General features: G+C 49.5%; 1 protein-coding gene and 1 long non-coding RNA gene across 6 annotated transcripts in view; one reads left to right on the forward strand and one right to left on the reverse strand.

Moving 5' to 3' along the window:
• KDM6A (lysine demethylase 6A) overlaps window positions 1-2245 on the reverse strand; it is a 162673-nt gene extending 160428 nt beyond the window's left edge. For 2 of the 3 annotated variants that reach the window (XM_029046830.2, XM_029046829.2), the window contains exons 1-2: window positions 2067-2230; window positions 1744-1807 (exon numbers count right to left, since the gene is read on the reverse strand). In XM_029046830.2, the coding sequence (XP_028902663.1) occupies window positions 1744-1807; window positions 2067-2230 (228 nt within the window). Of the gene's footprint in view, window positions 1-1743; window positions 1808-2066 lie in introns of all 3 variants that reach the window. The other variant, XM_029046828.2, reaches the window with a different exon arrangement.
• Window positions 2246-3911: 1666 nt separating this feature from the next.
• LOC114805446 lies at window positions 3912-22905 on the forward strand. Of its 3 annotated transcripts, XR_005661051.1 has the most exons (6): window positions 3912-3951; window positions 5781-5916; window positions 6545-6769; window positions 14948-15111; window positions 16249-16416; window positions 22749-22905. It is a non-coding gene; the product is annotated as an uncharacterized LOC114805446 (long non-coding RNA). The 3 variants fall into 3 exon arrangements; XR_003753423.2 differs by lacking the exon at window positions 3912-3951 and having other exon boundaries at window positions 5739-5916; XR_003753422.2 differs by lacking the exons at window positions 3912-3951; window positions 14948-15111; window positions 16249-16416 and having other exon boundaries at window positions 5739-5916; window positions 22749-22832.
• The last annotated feature ends 2012 nt before the right edge of the window (window positions 22906-24917 follow it).

The following is a 24917-nucleotide window of genomic DNA, read 5'->3' on the forward strand; positions in this document are numbered from 1 at the left end:
AGCTAACCTTTAGCATGAAAATCTGGACACCCCATAGATTTACTCATTCCGAGGAAAATAAAAAAGGGGGTGGGAGAGAGAGGAGGGGGGGAAGAGAGCCGGGAGGAGGTAACGGAGGCGGTGACTAGTTTTAAATCCAAATTGGGTGGACGGGCCTCAGCGACGGCCCGGCTATTTCGTGCTGTTCAACCCAAAGGGCCGCAAGATAGAAAAATGCCAAGTTTGGGGGGCATTTTAATTCCCACCCTCCCCACCTAACAAGGCGACCAAGGCTGCGAAACGAGGCGGCCCGACTTCGGCTGCGACATCTACGAGGGGGAAGGAGGGAGGGAGGGGGAAACAGGGTGGCGGCGGAGCCGGGGCTTCCCCGGCGGCAATCCTTCCCAAAACCTCCAAAAAATCCTATTGAAGCCGGGGCGAAAGGGATGCGAGCCGACGTGGGGAGACCGAGCCTCCTCCGCCTTTGTTCGGCAGCTAACGAGGGGCTGCCCAATGCGCTACAGGTTGGTGAGGGTTTTGTGTTTTTTTTTCTGAAAAAAAAAAAAAAACAAAAAAAAACAACAAACCACCAGGCCCGGGCATTGGGGGTTTCCTAGCCGGGCCGGGAGAAAACGCTGCGGAGTTCGGGGCCGGGCGGTTGCGTGCGGGAGGCCTCTTCATCGTTGCTATTTATTTCCATGTTTACCTCTCGTCCTCCTCCTCCTCCTCCTGGTCGCCCTCCTCCTCCTCCCCCCTCACTTTCTCCTCCCACCCTGTCCCGCCATCTTGGGCCGATAGGAGCAGCCATTACTTAACTAAATGACAGGGCCAACAACTTTCCACACAAACAAACAGGACGCCGTGCCCTCCTCCTCCTCCCCCACCCCCCCCACCCCTGTCAAATTGTGGGGGGCTCCGGGCGGGGCCCCCCCGGGAGGGTGGGGGGCCGGGGGTGGCGGCTGGAGCAGGGGAAAAAAAACTCCAATAACTTCAGGTGAAACGCACCCGAAAGGAGGAAATGCCAAGCGCCCTGACCCAACGCTCCGCGGGGTCCTCAACTTGGCCTCCGACTCCCCCCTCCGGGGGGAAGGCTGATAGATTTCTGGGGGCGGGGGGGTCCCCAGGAGGATGAGCTCTGTCCCTTCCACACGAGAATTAAATCATCATCAAGCCGGGTGGAGGGGGGAAAAAAGGACGATGGGGTGGTGCCTTCTCGAGCGAACGGACCCCTGCCTCAGTGTCCCTCCTGCCACGCTTTCGGGGCCGCTCCCCGGGGATGGGAGGGCGCAGAGGCGATTTTTCTTGGGGTCCCCCCCTTCTTTTTTTTTTCTTTGGTATTTTTTCCATGGCCGTTCGGAAGCCCCGGAGCTGGGCCCGCGGCCGCCTTCCTTCCTTCCTTCCCTGAACTGTAAAATCCTCTCGGAGGAGGACACGGGGGGTTTCATAACCCACGGGGGGGTGGGGGGGAGAATTAGGGAATTAAAAACGGGGGGGGAGGGGCTGCACAGTTTACTAAAATAAAATAATCATCATAACGTTAATTCCTGGGGTCGGTTGACTTAGCGCTTCTCGGGCCTGGATGGGGGGGGAGGAATTGGGGAGGGGGAAGGAATCGGGGAGGGGGAAGGAATCGGGGAGGGGGTTGCGGCCCGACAGGGGAGGCCCCACGTCCATACACCCTCCCCCCCCCTCCCCACCCCACGGGGAGGAGGAGGAAGAGGAGGGAGGCTCGGGCGTCCCCGCTCCCTCCTGCCGTCTCCTTACCTTTCCCAGCAGGGCCTTCGTTCTGGCGCCATCTTCATGAAGCCTCGAAAAGCCGAAGAGGCGGCTGCGGGGAGCGACGCGGGCGGGCGGGCCCCGACACGCCACGCACACACAAACACGACAGCGACGGGGAGAGACAGAGAGAGAGGCCGCGTTAACGTCCCCGAAAGGCCGAGGGCCGGGAGCCGGGGGCCGGGGGAGGGAGGCCCGCCGGGACCGGCCGGGACCGGCCGGGACGGGGGAAGGAGCCGGACCCGCGGGGCCACGACGGACCGACGGGGTCGGGTGGAAATCGCGGGCCGCGCCCCGTCGTCCGCGGCTACCTGTCGAGTCCGGCGAGCGCCTCTCTGTCGTCGGCCGTGAGGCTGGGGAAGTCCTCCTCGCTGTCGCCCTTCGCCTTCCCCGCCGCCATTTTCTTTTCCTCATCACCGAAGGCGGCGGCGGCGGCGGCGGCGGCGACGGGCAGCGACCCTCCGCACGGTTTCATGGGGACGCCGCCCACCCCCCGACTCCCCACCACCTCCCCCCGCCGCCCCGTCCTCCTCCGGCCGGGACCGGCGCACCGACTCGCTGTGTGGCGGGCGGGCGGGAGGGCGGGAGGGCGGGCGAGGCGGGCGGCGACGGCGGGTGCGGGCAGCCCCGAGGGCTGCGGGGGCGGGGGGAGGGGAGAGGGGTCCGGGCCGGGGGGGAGGCTCGTCACATCGCGGGGGGAGCGGGGGAGGGGAGGGAAGGGGGGGAGGGGGCTCCGCCGCAGACACAAACTTCCCCGGCGCCCGCACAAAGTTGTGGTAATTGTGTCAGCCAGCGAACCCCACGCCGCCGCCGCCGCCTTCCTCCCCGCCCGGCCTCCCCGCCGCCAATCCCCGCCCGCCCCCCGCCCCACGTGACCTTTGTTGACTCGCGTCAGCCGCGGCGCCCACCCGACTCGCTGGCCGCCCCGGCCCCGCCCTCCCCCCCGCCTCCCATTGGCCCGGCCCGCGCCGGGACGCCCGGCCATTGGCCGCGCCGCGCGTCCGTCAGGGCGGGGCTGGGGGGGCGGGACGGGGGAGAACTAGCGGGTTAGGTTGCGGGCGTTAAATCCTCGTGAAAAGAATGGAGGGCTCGGGCCCTGTCACCGCGGGCTGGGGGAGGGAAGGAGGGAAGGAAGGAAGGAAAGAAGGAAAGAAGGAAGGAGCCCTTCTGATTGCGGCGGGCCTCGACCCCCCTGGGGATTCGCCCGTCGGGCTCCCCCAGCCCCGAGGAGAGGGAGGAGCCGCCCCAACGTCTGCCTTTCCGTCCGGCCGTCACGGGGGCTCCCTCCTCCCTCGCTCTCTGCGAGGCGTTGCCTCTTGGCAGCGCTGGGCAATAATGGCTTCCCCGCCTGGGGGCTTAGAGGCCGGTCCCAACGCCCCTCTCTGAGGAGAAAGGAGGAGGCAGGGGGTCGACGCCGACCCGGCCCTGCCACCCCCAAGAGGCGATGGGGGTCAAGGGGCATCGCCCTGCTCAGGCCTGAGGCCTTGACCCCCGAACCAAAGTTGTCCCCCTCGGGGCGGACAACCCCTAAAAACCCCCCTCCCCCCCCCCCCAGATTTTGGCCACCTTTAATAATGTGGGTAGTTGTGAAGCGCTTACCATGTGCAGAGCACTGTTCTAAGCGCTGGGGGATTCCAGGGTGACCAGGTTGTCCCACATGGGGCTCACGGTTTTAATCCCCATTTTACAGATGAGGTCACTGAGGCACAGAGAAGTGACTTGCCCACAGTCACACAGCTGACAAGAGGCAGAGTCGGGATTAGAACCCATGACCTCCGACTCCCAAGCCCGGCTCTTTCCACTGAGCCACGCTGCTTCTCATGGCCTCCGGCCCCCATCCAGGCGGGGACCCCCACTGCCCTAGGCGGTTGGGCCCGGCCTTGGCCCAAGTGTTGCTCACCGTGTCGTCCCCCATTGATGGATGAGGGGATAATCATAATGTTGGTATTTGTTAAGAGCTTACTATGTGCAGAGCACTGTTCTAAGTGCTGGGGTAGACAGAGGGTCATCAGGTTGTCCCCCCATGAGGCTCACGGTCTTAATCCCCCTTTTACAGATGAGGTAACCGAGGCACAGTGAAGTGAGTTGCCCACAGTCACACAGCTGACGAGAGGCAGAGCTGACATTCGAAACCGTGATCTCTGACTCCCGAGCCCGGACTCTTTCTGCTGAGCCACGCTGATAATCGTAATGTTGGTAACTGTTAAGCCCTCACGATGTGCAGAGCGCTGTTCTAAGCGCCGGGGGAGATACGGGGTCGTCAGGCGGTCCCCCGGGAGGCTCACGATCTTCAACCCCATTTTCCAGATGAGGGAACCGAGGCCCGGGGAAGCGACTTGCCCCCAGTCACACAGCTGAGCTGTGGCGGAGCTGGGATTTGAACCCTTGACCTCTGACTGCCCAGCCCGGGCTTTTTGCACCAAGCCACGCTGCCTCCCCGGGTACCGAGGCCCAGTGAGGTGACCTTGAGGCGGTCGAGGCCCCGTGGAGGGAGCGCCCAGGGCCTGGTGACTCCTGGGCCCCTGCCCCGTATACTAGGCCTTGAGGGTGACGGCGTTTGTTAAGCGCTTCCTGCGTGCCAAGCATTTCTGTAAGAGCTGGGGAAGATGCCAGGTAATCTGGTTGTCTCAATGTTTAATGTTGGTACCTGTTAAGTGCTTACTATGTGCAGAGCACTGTTCTAAGCCCTGGGGGAGATACAGTGTCCTCAGGTTGTCCCACGTGAGGCTCACAGTCTTAATCCCCCATTTTACCAATGTGGGAACTGAGGCCCAGAGAAGTAAAGTGACTTGCCCACAGTCACAAAGCTGACAAGCGGCAGAGCCTGGGATTCGAACCCATGACCTCGGACTCCCCAGCCCGGGTTCTTTCCACTGAGCCACGGATCACTAAACGTAATCTTAGTATTCACGAATCACTTAATATGTGCCAGGCGCTGAACTGAGTGCCGGGATCGATACCGTCAGATCAGGTTGGACCCTGTCCTCCGTGTTGCTCACGGTCTTCATCCCCTTTTGACAGATGAGGTAACTGAGGCCCAGAGAAGGGAAGTGACATGCCCAAGGTCACCCAGCAGTCAAGTGGAGGAGCTGGGGTTAGAACCCAGATCCCTGTGACTCCCTCTATACCGTGCCCTATATACTAGGCCTTGCCGCTTCCGTAACTGGTTCGGAGTGTTGTGATACCCGAAAGGCCGCGATGGGATGATCGATCACCTAAAGAACCTTTAAGATCCAATGCAAAGGAAGGAAAATAAGAAAAGTCGGAGAGTGAAAATGGCCCTCGGCTCATTTGTCCACTCTGCAAGCTGCTCCGTTCTCTAGTCCCAGAAGCTGTCTTGCAAAAAGCTGATGCTCTGGATATCGATCGGACGATAAATGGAGCTAAATAATCCTTCGAAGCCATTTTAATGCCCTATGTTAGATTCTAGCACCCCCATCCCTGCTTCACATTTCCCAGAAAGTTGGACGGTTCAAGTGCCGAATAGCTCCATGTGTGTGCCATCTCCAACTTCACCAGTTTTTACCTCGATGGCTGAAATTCTAGCTATTTCAACAGATGATCACTGCCCAACCTCTAGAAATAGCAGAAGAACGTTAAATGCCTGACGTGATTATAGCTTCATTTCAGTGTCGGGGGCACAGGGGGAAAGGAAGGGGAGAGGTTCCAGAGCCACGGGGTGGGTGGCGGGAAGCTAACGGCAGGTGTGGCAGCGAGAAGCAGGTGGAGGGAGCTTGTGGAAAGAGACAGAAGGCCTGGGGAGAGAACGGCTGTAGAAAGTCCAATTCTCCGAGCCTCTCTGCGTCCCTGCCGCTCCTCTCCTGGCTCGGCCCTTGGAGAAGCAGTGGGAAGCCAATTGGTCAGAAGGTGTGTATGTATGCCCGGGAATTCCTGCAAATCGGCCAGTAGTCTTGCGGCGCTCTTATACCTGATAAAAATGGGTCCTCTTGAGGTGACTAAAGTGATCTTTGGATTTTTATTTTAGGGTTGAATGATAGGATCTCTCTGAACTGTGGCTCTCTTAGGCCTCCGTGCCACCATTTCGAGTGTCCCGCGGCTGGAACCGGCCGGAGGACTGGAATAGAGACGAGAGGTCATGGCCGTCGCCGTCCCACCGCTCAAGTCGACACCCGTCCAGTTGGAGCCCCCAGGTGGCCGAAGGTACCCGCAGAGCACCGTCGGCATCCCCGCCCCGTGAAATGCTACTCGATTTCCTTACCTTGCGTGGGTTCCCCCAAACTCGGGAAACCCGTAATGCTACCCCTATAGGCCCCAGCTGCCTCTGGGCCCCTAATGCTACCCCTCAGTCAATCATCTGTATTAAGCACTTACTGTGTTCAGAGCACTGTCGTTCCCACCGCAATCATATGTATTGAGCACTTACTGTGTCCAGAGCAGCTACCCCTCAGTCAACCATATGTATTGAGCACTTACTGGGTCCAGAGCACTGTCATCCCCACCCCGGCCCATTTGGGCTCGCGGCACTGAGCCTCTCCTTGGGACACCAGCGGGTTGCCCAGGGGCCTGGAAGTGTGGCCGTAGCTTCCCGTCTCTCCCCGGCATTGGGCGGGTGAAAATTCCAACTCCAAATATGGCCTCTTCTGCCATTCTTTCAACTTTCTTTTAGTCACTACCAGGGGTTCAGGAATCATCTCCCCTGCCAGGTGTAATGTCAGCTGGATTCCAGGGGCAAACTGAGTAGCCTAGTCAATTAGAAATTCCTTAGTAAATCGGGGTTTTTCAATCTTTCTATTATTTCGGGCACTAAACTAAGCCCTATCGTTTACAGACCCATCATTCAAGGACTCCAAGGAGCCTATCTGGCTGAAGGGACTTTCAAATATATTTGAAACCATTTTAAAGAATAAAAAGGAGGAAGCAGAAGATTTGGGGTGACGAACTGAGTAGAAAAAAACAGAAGACTTGGGGTGAGGAACCAAGCTGGAAAGTCAGAGTGGCCCTTGATGACTAGTAAATCCCAGAAATTTACTGGTTTTACGTGAGTTCCAGAAAGGTGAGTAGGTCATTTTCTTATATTAATAACCTATGAAATTAGTGATAATGTTTGTTTTCTCGTGAGACCAAAAGTCTATTGATGGATCAAAAAAAGGTAATTCAGCCTTAGGAATTCTGTTCAAATTTGCACTAGTCCCACTCCAACGCAGCCCATTTTGGCCCCGGGACACAGAATATTTATCATGTATCCCTCTAAACCTTATAATATTTGCTTTCTACTGACTGAAAGTGACACATTAAAGTGACTCCTTTTTTATGGAGAGTATTTAATTTGAAATGCAAAAGACCAAACCAATTTAACTCTTCAGATCAACCAAATTTTTGTTAAAAAAAAAAAAAGAGAGAGAGAGAGATCATCCAGTTGACTGGCAACTCTCATTTGCTGCCGCATTGTGTGAAGATTTTAGTGGTTAAAGGTCAAATAATGTCACCGAACAAAAACTCTTCAGAATGGTGTGAGATAAAAGAAGTTAACCCTGTTTGCAAACTTTCCCCCCTGGATATATATATATATATATATATATATATATATATATATATATATATATATATATATATCAGCAAGTCAAAGTTGATAGGAGCCCAAGCTTGTGGTTCTTCCTTATTTACAAGGCTTTTGAAGATGAACCCATACAAAGCATCAAAAGCTCATATCAGAGTCATGACTTACCCTGCCATAAAAACGCCTTTATCTTATCCTTTGGACAACCCTAGGTCAAGTCTGCAAACCGTTTTGTTGGCCTACAAAATTTTCCAAGGTCTCTCCTAAACTTGAGGTGTAGGTTTGTTGGTGGCCCTAAGCTTCTTTGCCATCCCTGAGGTAATTAATGGTAATGCTGTAAAGAATTATTAAATTGCAACTCATTACAAAATGCATTTATTACATTAGGAGCTCACTTTAGGATTTTCCCAGGCCACCTTACCATTTTTTCTGTAAAGGAATTGATGATTAATGACCCGAGAAGCAGCACGGCTCAGTGAAAAGAGCCCAGGCTTGGGAGTCAGAGGTCATGGGTTTGAATCCCGGCTCTGCCACTTGTCAGCTGTGAGACAGTGGACAAGTCACTTAACTTCTCTGGGCCTCAGTTACCTCATCTGTAAAATGGGGATTAACTGTGAGCCTCACGTGGGACAACCTGATTACCCTGTATTTACCCCAGCACTTAGAACAGTGCTCTGCACATAGTAAGAGCTTAACAAATACCAAGATTATTATTATTATAATAATTGACCGTGACAATAATCGGCTCCAAGTTTTTCTTCTCTCTCTCAAAATACACTGGCAAATAAAAAGGGTTCTATCTGATCTATGCAGACCTCCTTCTCTAGAGGCAAATTCATATCAGGGTATCACAATCCCATAAGGAACACTGCTACATTGTTTCGTTTGTTGCAGTGTGCCTTTATTGTTTGTAGGGTGCAAATTACAATGAAAAGTATGCATGTAGGGGCCTTGTACCTCCAGTATATAAATATTGGAGGTTTTGATATTTTGATTTTTTTTTTTTCCTGAAAAATAGCCTCCTACCAAAAAAAAATTTGTCACTTTAGACTGGGGTCTCTAGGAACCCCAACATGGTTTATTTACTGGTGTCGTAAATGATGCCTTTATCACAGTAAAGAGCATCAGTCTACAAGGTTCTAGACTGGAATCTATAGGGACCCCATCATGGTATATTTACTGGTGTCATAAGCGATGCCTTTATAATAGTAAAGAGCATCAGTCAACAAGGTTCTAGCACTGTGGCCTATAGTTTCTACTGGTACTAAAATCCTTACAGCAGACAGAATGATTATGCCCAGGATCTGTGGACCACTGCTGGTTTGCATGGTTCTTTTCTGCCTGAGCGGATGACGTGGGTAGATTTGGGGAAGAGGCCATCATTTTAGAAGTAGGCGTGTTCCTTGAAGCCAGTCTCCAAATTGATGCCTTCGTCTTCGTTTTGGGCTGTTGATTCTCTCACCCTGCCCCCTTGACTCTCACTCCCGGATAAAATCATTTTCACTTGTATCATTCATGCTCAGTATCAAAGGGACAGCTCTCCATCCATTTTGCCTTTTTTGGGTTTCTTGCTCCTCTCCCCAAAGAACTCAAATCACTGCTTCCTCTCCGCCTCCTTTTGCTTCATTAAACTTTCATTACCGGCTTCACACCCTAGATAGAGGGTTCTTTACACTCTGACACCTTCAGAGACTCTGCCCACTCTTCCACCTGGCCACCTTCTAGCCGCACCATTGGCTGACAGGTCAGCGTCGGAATTTTCTCTGCCATTCAACCTCAGGGGTTACGGCTTTGACGTCTTGAAGGTTCTGAAATGACTGTTGGAAACTCTTCCACCCGGTGAGACTTGGACTTTCTCCTTTTTTTTAATGATATTGGTTCAGCTCTCGCTACTTGCCGGGCATCATTCTAACCGCTGGAGTAGATATAAGGTAATCGTGTTGGACACAGTCCCTGTACCGAGTAGGGCTCACAGTCTTCACCCCCATTTTCCGGATGAAGGAACCGGGGCTCAGAGAAGTGAAGTGACTTGCCCAACGTCATGCAGCGGATAAGCGGCAGAGCCGGGACCAGAGTCCAGGTTCTTCTCCGCGTGTGTCTATCCTGACCAGGAGGTGGGAGTTTAGGGTACTGGGTCTATCGTGGTAAATCAGGCAGGGGTTGCACGGTGCTGATAGCAGCTCCCAAACTGTAGCAGAAGCAAGTGGGTGGTGATAATGGATAAAAGAGATTACAGAGGTGGATGATGTTGCCTTTGTTAGAAGGAGAGAGCGTGCCTCGGAAACAAACACTTCTTTCTAGAAGAAAATAAGGATACAAACAAATAAGGGACACTTACTGTTTCTACTTCAGCGCCATCTAGATACAAAATCCTTAGCCGAGCCAGTGCCGCTGCAGACTTCTCAAAAACAGAAAGCAGCTCCTAATTGTATCCCCTTGCCTCTCCGCCACTACATCTACTAGAGGCAGCTGACTATTCACGTGAGACCCACGTGCAAATGACTTTGAAGCCCTCTCACCTGCTTTCCAAACCTTCTCCTCCTACCTGTGCTCTGACCCCATCTCCTCGCACCTTGCACCTTTTAAGAATATTTGCTCCCGTCCTCCATCCCTATCCAGTGGCCGTCTTCCAACGTGCATTTTCTCTTGGCTCCTTTCCAACTGCTTTCAAACACCTTCGGGTCTTCCCGACGCTGCATAGAGCTGCTCTCGACTCCAGCTTTCTCCTCTTTTCCCCGCTCCCCTTCTTGTCCACATTTTGAAATGGGTTTTATATACATGGTGCTCACAGTTTCTCTCGCCTAACTCCCTTCCTGACTCACTACAAGGTAAATTCCACCCCTTCGCTCCACCGAAACCACATTCTCCAGTCAGCGATGACATCCTCCTCGCCAAACAGAACAATTTTCTTCTCCCTCTTCATCCTCCTTGACCTTCCAGCCACTCTTGCTGCCGTGGAACATTCCCTCCTCCTGGTAATGCTATATTGTACGCACCCAAGTGCTTAGTACAGTGCTGTGCACACAGCGTTCAGTAAATACTATTGACTGCCTGACTAATGCTATCTGACCTTGGTTTCGCCATCACAGTTTTCTCCTGATCTTCCTCCTGCCTCTCCAGTCTTTCACCAGCTCCTCTGATGATGATGATGGTATTTTTTTAAGCACTTACTTTGTGCCAGGCCCTGTTCTAAGCGCTGGGGAAGAAACAAGATAATTGGGTTGGACACAGTCCCTGTCCATCATGGGGCTCACGCTCTTCATCCCCATTTTACAGATGAGGGAACAGAGACTCAGATGAATTAAGTTACTTTGCCCAAGGTAATACAGCAGACAAGTAGCAGATCTGGGATTGGAACCCAGGTCACCTGACTCCCAGCCCTGTCCTCTTTCCACTAGGCCACATTGCTTCTTTAATTCAAAATCTGGATATATGCATGTATTTATAGTTCCCTTTATTTTTGAAGATATTTCTCATGGTGAGAGCCTATCCTCAGGCGTGGTTGGAACTCAAAAGATTGGTGCTCGACCGTTATTGCTTGCCACATTGTTTGCAAGTAAGAAAGTTCTTGCAATTTTTTGAGCCTGCCTCTTGGTATCCCAACCTTTGCAAAGCCTTAACTCAGTGATACCAACCCCCTCACAGTTCAGTTAATCAGTCAGTCAGTGGGATTTACTGAGCACTTACTGTGGGGAGAGGACTGTACTAAGCGCTTGGGAGAGTATAATATAACAGATATGGTAGACTTATTCCCTGCCGTCAAGGAGTTTACAGTCCAGATGTGGGGAGAGACATTAAAATAAATTAAGGATGCGTACCTACGTGCTGTAAGGCTTTGAAGATCGGGAGAGTTGTGGCCTAGACTGTAAACTTGTTGTGAGCAGGGGACATGTCTACCAGCTCTGTTTTATTGGACTCAAAGCAGTATGGCCTAGTGGATAGAGAATGGGCCTGAGAGTTATTCATTCATTCATTCATTGTTGTATTTTTTAGCCCTTACTGTGTGCAGAACACTGTACTGATCGCTTGGGAGATTACAGTACAACGATAGACACATTCCCTGCCCACAACAAGTTTACAGTTTAGAGGCAGGGAGACCGACATCCGTACAGATAACTAAATTAAAGATAGGTACATAGGTGCTGTGGGGCTGGCAGGGGGGAAGAACCAAGGGAGCAAATCAGGGCGACACAGGAGGGAGTGGGAGAAGGGGAAAGGAGGGCCTTAGTCGGAGAAGGCCTCACGGAGGAGACTCGCCTTCGATAAGGCTTTGAAGCAGGAGAGAACAACGGTCTGTCAAATATGAGGAGGAAGGACTTGCCGGCTTTGTGACCTTGGGCAAGTCACTTAACTTCTCTGCACCTCTGTTCCCCTCATCTGCAAAATGGGGATTCAGTATCCGCACTCCCTCCCTCTTAATTAGACTGTGAGCCCCGTGAGGGACCTGATTGCCTTGCATCTGCCCCAGCACTTAGTACAGCGCTAAGTACAAAGACCGCTGTTATTCAAGGTGGATCTTGCTATCCGAGGTGCCTTCAGAAATGCACCATAAGGGTTAGCTGCCCTGCCCAAGAAAGTCAGAAAACCACCGTAGCCTCTGATCCAAGGAAGTGTCCAAACACTCAATAGGCCTTCCGGGAGCCCTTGATGAAGCTCATCTATGTTCACACCCGAAAGGATCAGTCATTCACAGTAGCTCACAAGGGTGAAGACTGATGCATCCCAAGCTTTTAGAAGTATAGCCTCTCTGGCCTCGTCCATTTTTAACTTTTAAATGGGGTCTCAAGCCTTTAGTTTTTGTTTTGAAAGCAATACTGAGGCAATTTCTCAGGAAGCTTGGAAAATTTAGAAGAAAGGATGAGAAAAATCGCTTCCTCCCTGGCAGGGCAGCACGCCGTTGGACAGAGGGAAGCCATGATGAATGTGAAATGCTGGAACATGAACCGAGTGAGGCTCGAGGCAGGGGATGGAGCTGGAATGATCCAGGAGCTCCTCTTCTCAAGCAGTAGTACTCGTTGAGCACTGACTCTGCGGAGTGCTGTACTTGGCACTTGAGAGCGTGCAGTAAAGGTAGACACCATCCCTCCCCTCCCAGAGCTTGTGGTCTAGCAGGGGAGACAGACACCAAAAGAAATTATAGAGAGGGGAAGCCACCAAGTTGTCTCATCCTGGCCCCCAGGAAAGGATTTTCTTTGCCTAGGGTGATCTCTGCAGGAGGGAAGGAGTAATGCATCTCTTCACCGAGACCGGACGTCTCGTTGCAACTTGACTATGCCCCATCCCCACCTCCCCACCCCCCCAACAGGTACACACACACACACACACACACACACACACACACACACATATCATGTAAACTCCTCAAGTCCTCGAGGCCAATGTGCCTATCTACTAATTCTGTCTTACTCTCCCAACTCCTTAGCACAGTATTCCCGCATACGACAGTTGCCCAAGAACTACTCCTGAGCTAGTGTCTGCCATTGGGCTTTTAGGCAAGTAAATGAATCTTTTTAAAAAACCTCTTTGCAGTAGGAGGGAGGATCAAGCTTCAAAAAAAAAAACACCCCTTCTGATTGCTCTAAAGGAAAATTCCTAATTGCTCTAACAACATCACCTTTTGGCAGGGCGGGTGGGAGGAGTTTCAGTTGCTGGAGAGAAACATAATCTTGAGAAGATGAGCCAACCAGGGAAACCCCAGCCGTACCCAGCCATAGGGACAAGCTGGGACATGTTGTCCCTATCATTTTTTTTTAAATGGTATTTGTTAAGCGCTTACTATATGCCAGGCACTGTACCAAGCTCCGGGGTAGATAGAAGACCAAGATGGGCACAATCCATGTCCCACATGGGGTTCACAATCTTAATCCCCATTTTACAGATGAGGTCACTGAGGGGAAGGGAAATGACTTGCCCAAGGTGACAGCTAAGTGACAGAGCTGGGTTTAGAACCTAGGTCCTGTGACTCCCAGGCCAATGCTCTCTCCACTAGGCTAGCCTGCTATTTGTATGGGAGGGCCAGTTGACTTCCCTGGGACCCCAATGTTGCCACGCTGTGGAGACGAGCTAAGAGATTTCAACTGCTCTTCCCCTTTCCTCGCCTGAGTATGGCTACCACACTAAGTCACCTAAGAGAGGCCCTCAATGTCCAGCTAAACTCGTAATAATAAAATAAATGATGATGGCATTTGTTAAGCGCTTACTATATGCAAAGCACTGTTCTAAGCGCCGGACTTATGACAGGGAAGGGAAGAGGCCCCGGTTGCCAGCCACCCCAAGTGCCTGTATGGGCCCTGGGCCTGTTTCCGGACTCATGAATAGACCACCGGCCTGGGAGTCAGAAGGTCACGGGTTCTCATCCCGGCTCTGTCACTTGTCTGCTGTGTGACCTTGGGCAACTCACTTCACTTCTCTGGGTCTCATTTCCCTCATCTGGAAAACGGGAATGAAGACTGTGAGCCCCATATGGGACAGGGACTGTGTTCAACCCAATTACCCAACCCCAGCACTTAGAACAGTGCCTGGAACATGGTAAGCACTTGACAAATACCATAATTACTATTATTATTAGCAATAATAATCATGACGTTGGTATTTGCTAGGCACTAGGTGTCAAGCGAGGTGCTAAACACTGAGGTAGATACGGTATCAACAGATCAGACAGTCTAAGACAGGGAGAGCAGCTATTTAAACCCCATTTTGCAGAAGAGGCAGCTCATTCACAGAGAAGTTAGGTGATGTGCCCAAAGTCACATAGCAGGCGAGGGGCAGGGGAAGGAGGAAAAGGAGTGTTAGTAAAGGAAGAGGATCAAGTTGTGAAAAGATAAAGAAGGAGAAGTGGAAGGAAAATAGAGAATCAGAGAGAGATGAGGCAGAAAGGGAGGCAAGATGGAGTAAGGCAGGGAAAGGAGAACCAAGAGAAAAGTCACGAAAAGCCTGGAAAAGGAAATGAAAAAGGAGGCAAGGAATAATTAATTGTGGTATTTGTTAAGCGCTAGCTCTAGGCCAAAAACTGTACTAAGTGTTGGGATAAGTACAAGATAATTAGGTCAGACACCGTCCCTGTTCTACATGGGACTTAGGTCTAAGTGGGAGGGAGAACTGCTATGGAAACCTCATTTTACAGAGAAGGAAAACGAGGTCCAGAGAAGTTACGTGACTTGCTCAAGGTCAGCAGGCAGGTGGCAGGGCTAGAATTAGAACCCAGGTCATCTGACTCCCAGGCCTGAGAGAGATGTCAGTGGTGTAGGATCAGTGAATGGGGAATGAGGAATGGGGGGGGTAAAAGGTTTTAGTGATAACAGACTTCTAGCAACTTTGGTCCTGTAGAAAAGCAAAAGGAGACAGATCTATGCAGGGTAAGGGAGATAGAGGCATTCCGCAGAAACCTCATGGCCAGAAGAAGGTGTACAGGAGAAGTAGTAGGGCACTGACCCCATAGAGAGTTTGCGGTGGCCCTTTGACTATTAGTGTCCCTGGGCATCAAGCCAGATGGCAGATTCAGTGTGATCCACGTGCCAGGGTCAAAAAGAAACTTGATCTGAATCTGAAATCTGGAGCTGCGTGGAGCCATTTGTGAAAAAGGTGGCAGGAGAAAAGGGGAAAGGACACCTGGAAATAATTTGTGCGATGTCACTAAGTAGGCCACAGCTAAGAACCGTAGACTTTTTTTTTTAGAAATGAGCCGTCAGCTATGGACAGTGCACTATGCCCGAAGAGACGTTCAGAGGCCGCGCCAGCAAATGCTCTATAAATACAATTGAATGAAGAGACTTTGGGATAGTTTTATTTCAGCCAGGAGAAGCTAAGGACAGATTTGAAATGTGGGCTGTAGAACACAGGTAGGTGGCGGAATAGTGGGTTGAGGGGGCTGAATGGGGAGAAGGAGTTAACTCCAGAATTTCCTTGGAAAGAGGAACGGAGGGTAATTGTAGGCATGGAGGACAATGAATTACATTGAATTTGAGTTAAAAATATAATAATAATGTTGGTATTTGTTAAGTGCTTACTATGTGCAGAGCACTATTCTAAGCGCTGGGGTAGATACAGGGTGATCAGGTTGTCCCACGTGGGGCTCACAGTTTTATGAATTAAGCCACGCCTGTAGCATGTTGTCCTGTTTTATATCCAGCGAAGGAGAATGTAGACGTGGCCTCAGTTTTAGAGGTGGAAAAAGCGTGGTCTTCCCAGACTGTCAGTTTGAAGTGGCATGTTCTGCACAGGCTCACAGTCTTAATCCCCATTTTACAGATGAGGTGACTGAGGCAAAGTGATTTGCCCAAGGTCACACAGCAGACAAGTGGCAGAGCTGGGATTAGAATCCATGACCCTCTGACTCCCAGGCACATGCTCTATCCACTATGCCATGATGGTGTTTGATGAGCATTTACTCTGTGCCCATCACTGGGGTAAATGCTGGGGTAGATACAGTAGAGAGGCATTATGGCTTAGTGGATAGAACACGGGCCGGAATCAGAAGGACCTGAATTCTAATTCCAGCTCCGCCACATGTCTACTGTGTCACCTTGGGCAAGTCACTTCACATCTCTGTGCCTCAGTTACCTCATCTATAAAATGGAGGTAAGAGTGTGAGCCCTATGTGGGATAGGGACTGTCTCCAACCTGATTAGCCTGTATCTACTCCAGAGCTTAGAACCATGCTTGGCACACAGTAAGCGCTTCACAAGTACCATTATTACTATTATTTATTCTTACTAGAAAATACTCAGATTGGACCCAGTCTCTTTTCCACATGGGGGACCCAGCCTAAATGGGAGGGAGAACAGGTATTGACTCTCCATTTTGCAGATGAGGAAACTGAGGCACAGAGAAGCTAAGTGACTTGTCTAAGGTCACACAGCAGGCATGTGGCAGAGCTGGGATTAGAACCCAGGTCCTCAGACTTCCAGGCCCCTGCTCTTTCCTCCAGGCCAGGAGCCTTCTCTTTCAGTGACCGTACCATTTCCACTACTTCCCAGGACCATACATTAGAGTTGGTGGATACGATCCCTGCCCTCGAGGAGTTTACGGTCCAGTGGAGGAGCTTACTTACAGTCTAGCGGAAGACATTTTCATGACTGACTCCACTTGGCCGGAGCGAAGCCGAGTAACGTAGAGCAAGATCAACCTTTGAATGATTCCTCAAGGTAGGTTGGGTTGGCCAGGTTCACTCAGGTCCAGCAGTTTTGCACAGCCCAGCAAGCCCAGCTCAAATTAGTAATAGCAACTGATGCTAACTGTGGTATTTATTAAGTGTTTATTAGGGGCCATGCACAGTACGAAGCGTTGGGGAAGATACAAGATGATCGTGTCTGACGCGGGGCCCGCAGTCTAAATATAGGAGGGAGAGCAGGTATTGAATTCCCATTTTGCAGTCTACAGGATCTCCCAAGCCTCTGCATGGAATTAAGAGAAGCAGTATGGCATAGTGAATAGAGCACAGGCCTGGGAGTCAGAAGGCCATGGCTTCCACTCCTGGCTCCTCCACTCATCGGCTATGTGACCTTGGGCACTTCACTTTTTTGGGCCTCAGTTGCCTCATCTGTAAAAAGGGGATCGAGACTATGAGCCCCACGTGTGACAGGGATTGTGTCCAACCCAATTTGCTTGTATTTATCCCAGCGCTTTGTGCAAAGTAAGCACTTAAATACCATTATTAATAGCAATAATAATAATAATAGGGGCAGGGGGCTGGGCTGTGGGTCGGGGAAGGAAAATGCTTGGTTCAAAGACTGAATGTATCAGCTGTGTGATCTTAGGCAAGTCACTTCATTTGTCTGTGCCCAGTTTCCTCATCTCTAAAATGGGTATTCAGTACCTCTTCTCCTTCCTACTTAGACTGAGCCTGATGAGGGACAGGGACTGTGTCTGACCTGATTAGTGTGTACGTACCGCAACGCTTAGTATACTAATATTTGGCACACAGGTAAGTGTGCTTAACAAATAACACAATCGTTATTATGATGATGATATTTTTTGATACACACAACTTCCTGGACTAAAAGATTTCTGTAGGCTTACTGCCCACCCAACATAGCAAGTATTTCCATGCAGGTTAGTGTGGGCCCTCAGAAGCAGTGTGAAGAAAGTCTCATTTTTGTAGAACATGAACAGAGCAGTGCTTACTATTAAAAAAACAAATTTGATAATTTTTTGACAAAACTGAGTGGGCCTGGTTTCTGCAGCATACTGGAGATTGCAAAACAAAAGCAAATGCCTATACTCCAAACTAGAAGTCGCAGGGGAATAAAAATTCATTGGTGTACAATTCAGTAATAACTTGGATTTTGAATGTTTTGAATACTGCAATAGAATTGAGTCTGGTATGCTTCAATAACGACAGGGCCTTCAACCGCTTTTAAGTCCTATGCACCAAAAGAATGCATCCTGTTGATTGTCGCTTTTGCTCTAGAAAAATATGATAGTTAGATGTCAAGGCAACTGTCACACTAACCTCTATTTTCCTCATCACCATTATCAAATTTACATGACTAAAGAATCACAGCCCACTTTCCCCTTCTGTTCTCTTCCATCTTTTCCTCGGTTACGGTTTCCCGTCCTTGCCTTACATCTTCGTAGGGACGACTGAGGGGAAAGGACGGCGAGATGACTCAGTAACCCCAACCCCCGTATTGTCAAAATGGTGAAATTCCTAATTTCGAAATTCCAACGGACCCCTCTAAATCTGAGGTCTGCCGCTGGGCCCATCCCTGTGATCGTCCTCATGTCTGTGCCCTTTGCCCAGTTCTCTGGACAGCTGTCATCCTGCAGAGCTGGGGGGTTGCCCTGACTGGTCACACCCAGGAACTTGAGTCTTGTACCTTCCCTTGCCCAGCTGCCCCGAGCAGTGAGAGGGGCTCCCCAGGCTGGAATTGCCTCGAGCAGTCTAGACTTTATTAATAATAGTGGTAATTATGATGATGATATTTGTTGTGTTTACTATGTGCCCAACACTGTTCTAAACACTAGGGTAGATCCAAGGTAATCAGCTTGTCCCACATGGGGCTCACAGTCTTAATCCTCATTTTACAGATGAGGTAACTGAGGCACAGAGAAGTGGCTTGCCCCAGGTCACACAGCAGACAAGTGGCAGAGCCGGGATTAGAACCCATGTCCTCTGACTCCCAAGCCCGTGCTCTTTCCACTAAGCCAAACTGCAGGGAACGTGTCTGTTTATTGTTATATCGTATGCTCACAAGAGCTTAGTACAGTGCTCTGCACACAGTAAACGCTCAATAAATACAATTGACCGACCGGAGCTCCATGGGATGAGCCAAAGGGCCTCAGGGAGGAGGGAGGACATGGGGACAAAGTGTTGGTCTGAGGTGGAGGTGGGTGGGTGTGGGTTTAAGAGTGAAACTTCTGTTCTTGAAATACCCTCTTCCTTAGACACATTCTCTCCATGATCTTACAAAAAGCCAAATCCACCTTTTTCCATATTCTGTGTTCCTTATCTTCTGGCTTCCATGGCCACCACCTGATTATTCCTTCATATGGCCCGCCTGAGAAAAATCTAAAACATGGTATTCATAAACAATACTGCTTTCTTGCTGTTCCCAAACCTATATAGTCACTGGAATATATGGTTCTTGCTTACCCTTCCCGCCCTCAAACTTTTGCCTGACCATAACCCTTCTATTTTCTCTCAACAAACGTTACAGCCTCACTCTTCTAAGACAACCCCAGATCTCACACCTCTTCTTCCCTTTGTGATCTTTCAACTTCACCTTGTCACTGTAGGCTGTCTTTGGAAGCTCCTTTCTAATACTGTCCTTTCTATGTTGCTAGGTTATAATATTTTGAGATTTATCTCCCCTATTAGAATGTAAGTTCATTATGGGAAGGGACTGTGTCTTTTTGTTAGTCTGTATTTCCCCCATGCCCAGTTCAGTGCACCACACCAAGTGGGTACTCAGTAAATATTGCTATTAGTCGGTCTAAGTTGTTTCTAGGCCAACTGACGTTCTTATATGCCATACCCTCTGCTGCCCTAATCTACCCCCGGTAGCCTTTCTCCTCCCCAGTTCCAGCTACAGTGAGCAACACCTCAGATTTTCACTTAATTCCCTGCTCCCCTTTCTTTCCCAAATGACAACATTAAAAAAAACAAACCCAACAGAAAACTAAAAAAAACAGTTTGCATTCACCATGAGCCAAATATGCCAATTCTCTTGAGGGTTTCTCATCTTATTTCCCCATAGTGCAGAGAAAACCATCTTCTGCAATTCGATCATTCTATCACCTGAGGGAATCCAAACCTCGCCCACAGCCCTAAAGGATGGGCCCAGGAGCGGCTTAATCAGCACGACCCTATTTCCTGTTAATAACTTCCAGAGCCTTCACGTTCTTAGTTTCCTCTTCCCCTGCCTTCAATTTCACGTCCAATTTTCTCCCGCCTTACCTAATTACAAGCAGGAGCACGGAGGGTTTCCTTGTCCCTTCTCTCTGGAACCCTGTAACCTCCTTCCCTTCCCTACTTCCTCCAAGTGCGGGGTTTTTTTTCTGTATTTGTATATGTTTGCTTTAGTCCCCTGATTCTTCCACATGTATTTTTAAAGCATTACACCTATCCTCTGGACTTCTCTCTGCTGTCGTTAGACTGTCACAACTTGTGCAGAGCTCTTGAGGTATGGAACTCACAGAATCTGGTGTGTCCAAGCACTATTAAGTCATCTTTGCCGATGACTAAGTTTAGCGCAGTGCTCTGCATAGAATAAGTGCTCAGTAAATACCACTGATGATGATAAGGAGCTACAGACTGGACATAAGAGACCGGACTACACTCTTTGGCTCTCCGAAAGCTGGGACTTCCTCTCCATTCCATTCTTGATCACGACCATATATGAGGTGCCTCTGTCATATTTTATGAGGAGTCGGAGTGCCGGACTCTTCCATAATATCGCGTAAGATTCCCTACCCTTCTCTGCCCAAAGCTTTTTCCTCGTCCAGAGAGATTTAGTACCCCTTGACCTCTGCCTTTGGCGTGCTGGAAACCTCCCAGATACTGCCTAGGCAACAGACAGTCTTCCTCCCTCTCAGCACACCATCTTTACAGGTTCTCACTAACGCTGATGCACATCCCTGCGAATGAATTCTTGCAGAGATTCAGCAGCCTGTGTCTGGGAAGACAGGCAGCGCCTTCGTTCTTTGTACGATGGTGTCATTCGTGCTCAGGCGCCATGTCAGCTTCAACCCTCCCCGCCAAACCTCATTACCGATCTCCGCTAATGGCCGCCCAGCACTTCGACGAACCCCGTATCATTCCGCAGCAAAGCCGGCGGGGCCCGAAGCCCTCGGTTTCCTGACGAGACTTTCACAGCTCAGCTCCATTTCCACCTCTGAGGTTTCTCGCTTTTCCTTTGAAATCAGCACTCTGGGGATACAGTTCCCTGAAGAGACCCCCCTCTTCCTCTCCTTCTCCAGGTCTTTAAATAATGCGGGCATAGTGTTGCATCATACTCACCGGCAGTTTGCTCTGCCCCTTACACCTATTCACTTTAAGGCCTTTAAGGATCTCTTCCCTTTCCTTTTAAAGGCACTCTCTAGTCTGCAGTCATTTTTTTAAAAGTGGTATTTGTTATGTGCCAAACCCTGGTCTAACCACTGGGGTAGGTACAGGATAATCCGATTGGACGTAGTCCCTGCCCCCCAGAGGGCTCACCAGGTGGGGAGAGTGGATTTTTTATTTCCCGTTTCACAGATAAAGAAACAGGTACACCAAGGATAAGTGTCTTGCCCAACATCACGTAGGAGATGTGAGATTACTCTCTTGCATTTATTGTTCTTTCATATTGGAGATCTGGTATAGAATCTTGATTCGCCATCCCCTTGCCATTCTTTTCCTTCCCTCCCGAGTCTTTTACCCATTCTGTAGCTAAGTGCTCCAGGGTTTCCACTTGATTGGCAGAGCTGGGATCCATCTGTGATGACTTTGGGGAGGGTAAGCCTTTCTGCTGGAGTGGCCATTCTCTTCTCCCAGCTCTCCTTCTCCTCTCTCATAGATCCTCATTCTCTTCTCAATGACCTCAATTTGAGCATCATCATCTTTCCCTCACTCTCCCTTTTCCCATTAGCTCTATGAGGCTAGGAGAACCTCAAGGAAACGCACCGTTTCCTTTCATTAAAACGTCTCCCACTGCCTTTTTTTTGAATCAAACTCATTACTTTTTTTTTCAAAAGCTCCCCCCCATTGTTGGGCTTCTAGAAATTGCAGTGCTACACCCTTCCCTTTAATTAGCCACCTGCACTTACTTTTTGTTTATCTTGGAGAGACTCCCTCTAGTCTTTTCCAATGAGCCCGTTGTTGGGTAGGGATTGTCTCTATCTGTTGCTGAATTGTACTTTCCAAGCACTTAATACAGTGCTCTGCCCACAGTAAGCGCTCAATAAATACGATTGAATGAAATGAATGAATGAATGACTTGCTCCCCAATTTAAGTCCTGTCCTTACACCTGCAAAGTTTGAGAAGCTAACAGGGCAGAGCTGAAAATCAAGGTCCCCAATTGCCTTCTGTTCCTAAACTCTGTCCAGGCACCTCTCAGATATCTATTTTTTTTAAGGTATGTAAGTGTTTATTATGTGCCAGACACTATACTAACTGCTGGGGTAAATACAAGCTAATCAAGTTGAACACTGCCCATGTCCCTCCTGGGAATCACAGTCTTAAACCTCATTTTACAGATGAGGAAACGAAGGCACAGAGAAGTTAAGTGTCTTGCCCAAGCACGCAGCAGATGAGAGAAGAGCAGTGTGGCCTAGTGGAAAGAGTTCGGACCTGGGAGTCAGAAGACCTGGCTTCTAATCCTGGCTCTGCCGCTAGTGCGCTGTGTGACTTGGGCAAGTCACTTTGTGTCTCTCAGTGACCTTATCTGTAAAATGGGGATTAAGACTGTGAGCCCCATGTGGGACATGGACTGTGTCCAACCTGATTAGCTTGTATGTATCTGCTTAACAAATACAATTTAAAAAAAAAGAGTGGTGGAGTTGGGATTAGCACCCAAGTCTTCTAATTCCCAGGCCCGTGCTTTACCCGGTTGGCCATGCTTCTGTAAGTATGACCTTTATCTTCCCATTCAGGCATCTATAAAGGTCTCTCAGATCAGGTCACTCTCCTTCATAAGGAACCTGCTGTCTTGATTCACCACCCATTTCCCAGCCCCAACTAACTGGACCCTCTTGGGAGTTTGCAAGAAGGGGTCAGTATCTCTGAACAAGTTTTTTTCCCTTTCAGCCGCTGCTTGTATGGCCTCCATGTTTGCTGTCCTCACCTCCTCCCCTCAGCATTCAATCTCCAAAAGCCAGCACCTCCCCAGCGATATCTCCACTTGAGGACGCACCACCATATTAGGTGTCCTAAAGAATACTCCAACCCCATCATGATGGTCATCACCTCTAGACCTTATTGAAGTCCCCAGTCCCTCTCTGCAGATAACATCTCCCCCTTTGATTCCAGCCTTGTTTTGTTTGTTTTTTCCACAGTGAAGAAAAGTCACCCATGCTTGGGCAGCAGCGGCATGGGAGAGAGTCGAGGGCGGAGACTGGAGTTTACCGCGCGGAAGGCGGCAGTGGTAAACCACTGCCGGATTTTTTACCGAGAAAACTCTATGGACCACTACCAGAACAATTGCAGGTGGAGGTAGGGCATTCTGGGAGAGATGTGTCCGTGGTGTCTCTATGGGTCGGAAACGACTCGACGGCATAAGTAAGATAAGACAAACGTAGTATCCCAACTCCGTTCCCTCAGAATTCCCTAGGCCTCAGCCCTTGTCCTTTTTGATTTAATGCAGTTAACATTGACCGTTCTCATTTTTGTCCACCCATAGGGTGACCTTGCTTCTCTTGTGTTTCTTTGTCATCTGCTATCCTAGGCCAGTTTTTTTTAATGGTATTTGTTAAGTGCCTACTATGTACCAGGTGCTGTACTAAGCACTGCGGTGGATACAAGCTAATCAAGTTGGAGACAATCCTTGTCTCATTCAGTCATATTTACTGAGTGAATACTGCGTGCAGAGCACTGAACTAAGCGCTTGGGAAAGTTCAATGCAACGATAGACGCATTCCCTGCCTACGGCGAGCTTTCAGTCTAGAGGGACTGTAGACATGGGACTCACGGTATTAATCTCCATTTTACAGAAGAGGTAACTGAGGCACAGAGAAGTTAAGTGACTTGGCGAAGGACACACGGCAGGCATGTGGCAGAGCCAGGATTAGAACCCAGGTTCTTCTAACTCCCAAGCCCCTGCGCTAATCCCTAGGCCACGCTGCAGGACAGTGTTTCTCCTGCATGTATGCAGTGACCTCAGCATGTATGTTTATATGTATATTTTCGTTTGTATGTCCAATCATTTATTCTGCTACTTCACCCTGATAAACTTGAACAACTTCCTGTATTAACTTCCTACGCACACTCCATGTAAATAGTTTTTGTCTCTCTGTCTCCCCTTCCAGATGGAGAGTACTTTGAGTGCAGGGAATGTGACCTACTGGATAGAGCATAGACCTGGGAGTTAGAAGGACCCAAGTTCTAATCCCGGCTCTGTCTCTTGTCTGCTGTGTGATCTTGGGTAAGTCGCTTCACTTCTCTTTGCCTCAGTTTCTTCATCTATAAAATGGAGAATAAGACTGGGAGCCCCATGTAGGACAGGGACTGTGTCCAACCCAATTCACTTGTGTCTGCCCCTGCACTTAGAACAGTACCTGTGTACCAGAAGCTACTGAGGCATTCTGGCTGGGTTTGGCTTCTTTGTCACTAGTGGAAGAGCCACAACCCCTCCCCTTTGGTTTAGGGCAGGATTTTCTTCAGAGGGAACTTGAAGAAAAGTCTCATATATATATAGAAGAAGAGTATCAATTGATGAGGTATGTCTCTCTACTTAAGCTATAATGAAATAAAAAAAGAAGACAAGTTAGGGTTACTTTAGCCTAAAATCTCTTCCATCTACTGCCCCCCAAGCAAGACCTTAGAGTGTCTGTCAGTGCATCGTGGTGAGTGATTTTTGGTAATCAGACAATCAAACTTCACTTTTGCAGCTTTAAACATCAGGGATGTAAATTAATCTCAGTCACTGTAAATCTTAGTCTCTTCTGATGGTATTCTTTCCAATGTGTAATCTTGATTAAATCTAGATTTGGGCCATTATCCCGTTTGGGAAGCTGGTTCCGCCATGACAAGTAGGACCTTCACAGACTTATCAACAGGATCCTGCCTGTTGATATTAACCCACATTTCCCCTGGGTTACTCTGAATATAAAATGGTTGATTTTAGATCTAGTTTAGAGTTACACAGCTAAAAAAGCCCCACTGTTAATCTCCTGAAGGCAAAGCTTCTTTGTCTAATACGAACTGTTGTAAAAATTGAAAAGAAGCAACCATAAACTCCACATGGATTTAAACCATGGGTTTAAGTTGGTTAGGTCTTCCCTATCTATCTGAAAAACTAGACCACTCTCAGCGTGTTTGGGAAGAAGGGACTGGAAAATGTCTGCTAAGATGGCAAAGGAGAAAGTGGGAGTCAGAGAGAGAGGGGGTTTCAATAAATATCTCTCTAAACATTATAGCCCTACTTAAATCTCTTTAAACACAGTGTCCCTTGAATACCCTGATTTAAGTTGCCTGAATAATGACAGATTTATACCATCAAGATGCTA

This window comes from Ornithorhynchus anatinus, chromosome 18 (assembly GCF_004115215.2).
Source record: "Ornithorhynchus anatinus isolate Pmale09 chromosome 18, mOrnAna1.pri.v4, whole genome shotgun sequence".
NCBI classification, from domain to species: domain Eukaryota; kingdom Metazoa; phylum Chordata; class Mammalia; order Monotremata; family Ornithorhynchidae; genus Ornithorhynchus; species Ornithorhynchus anatinus.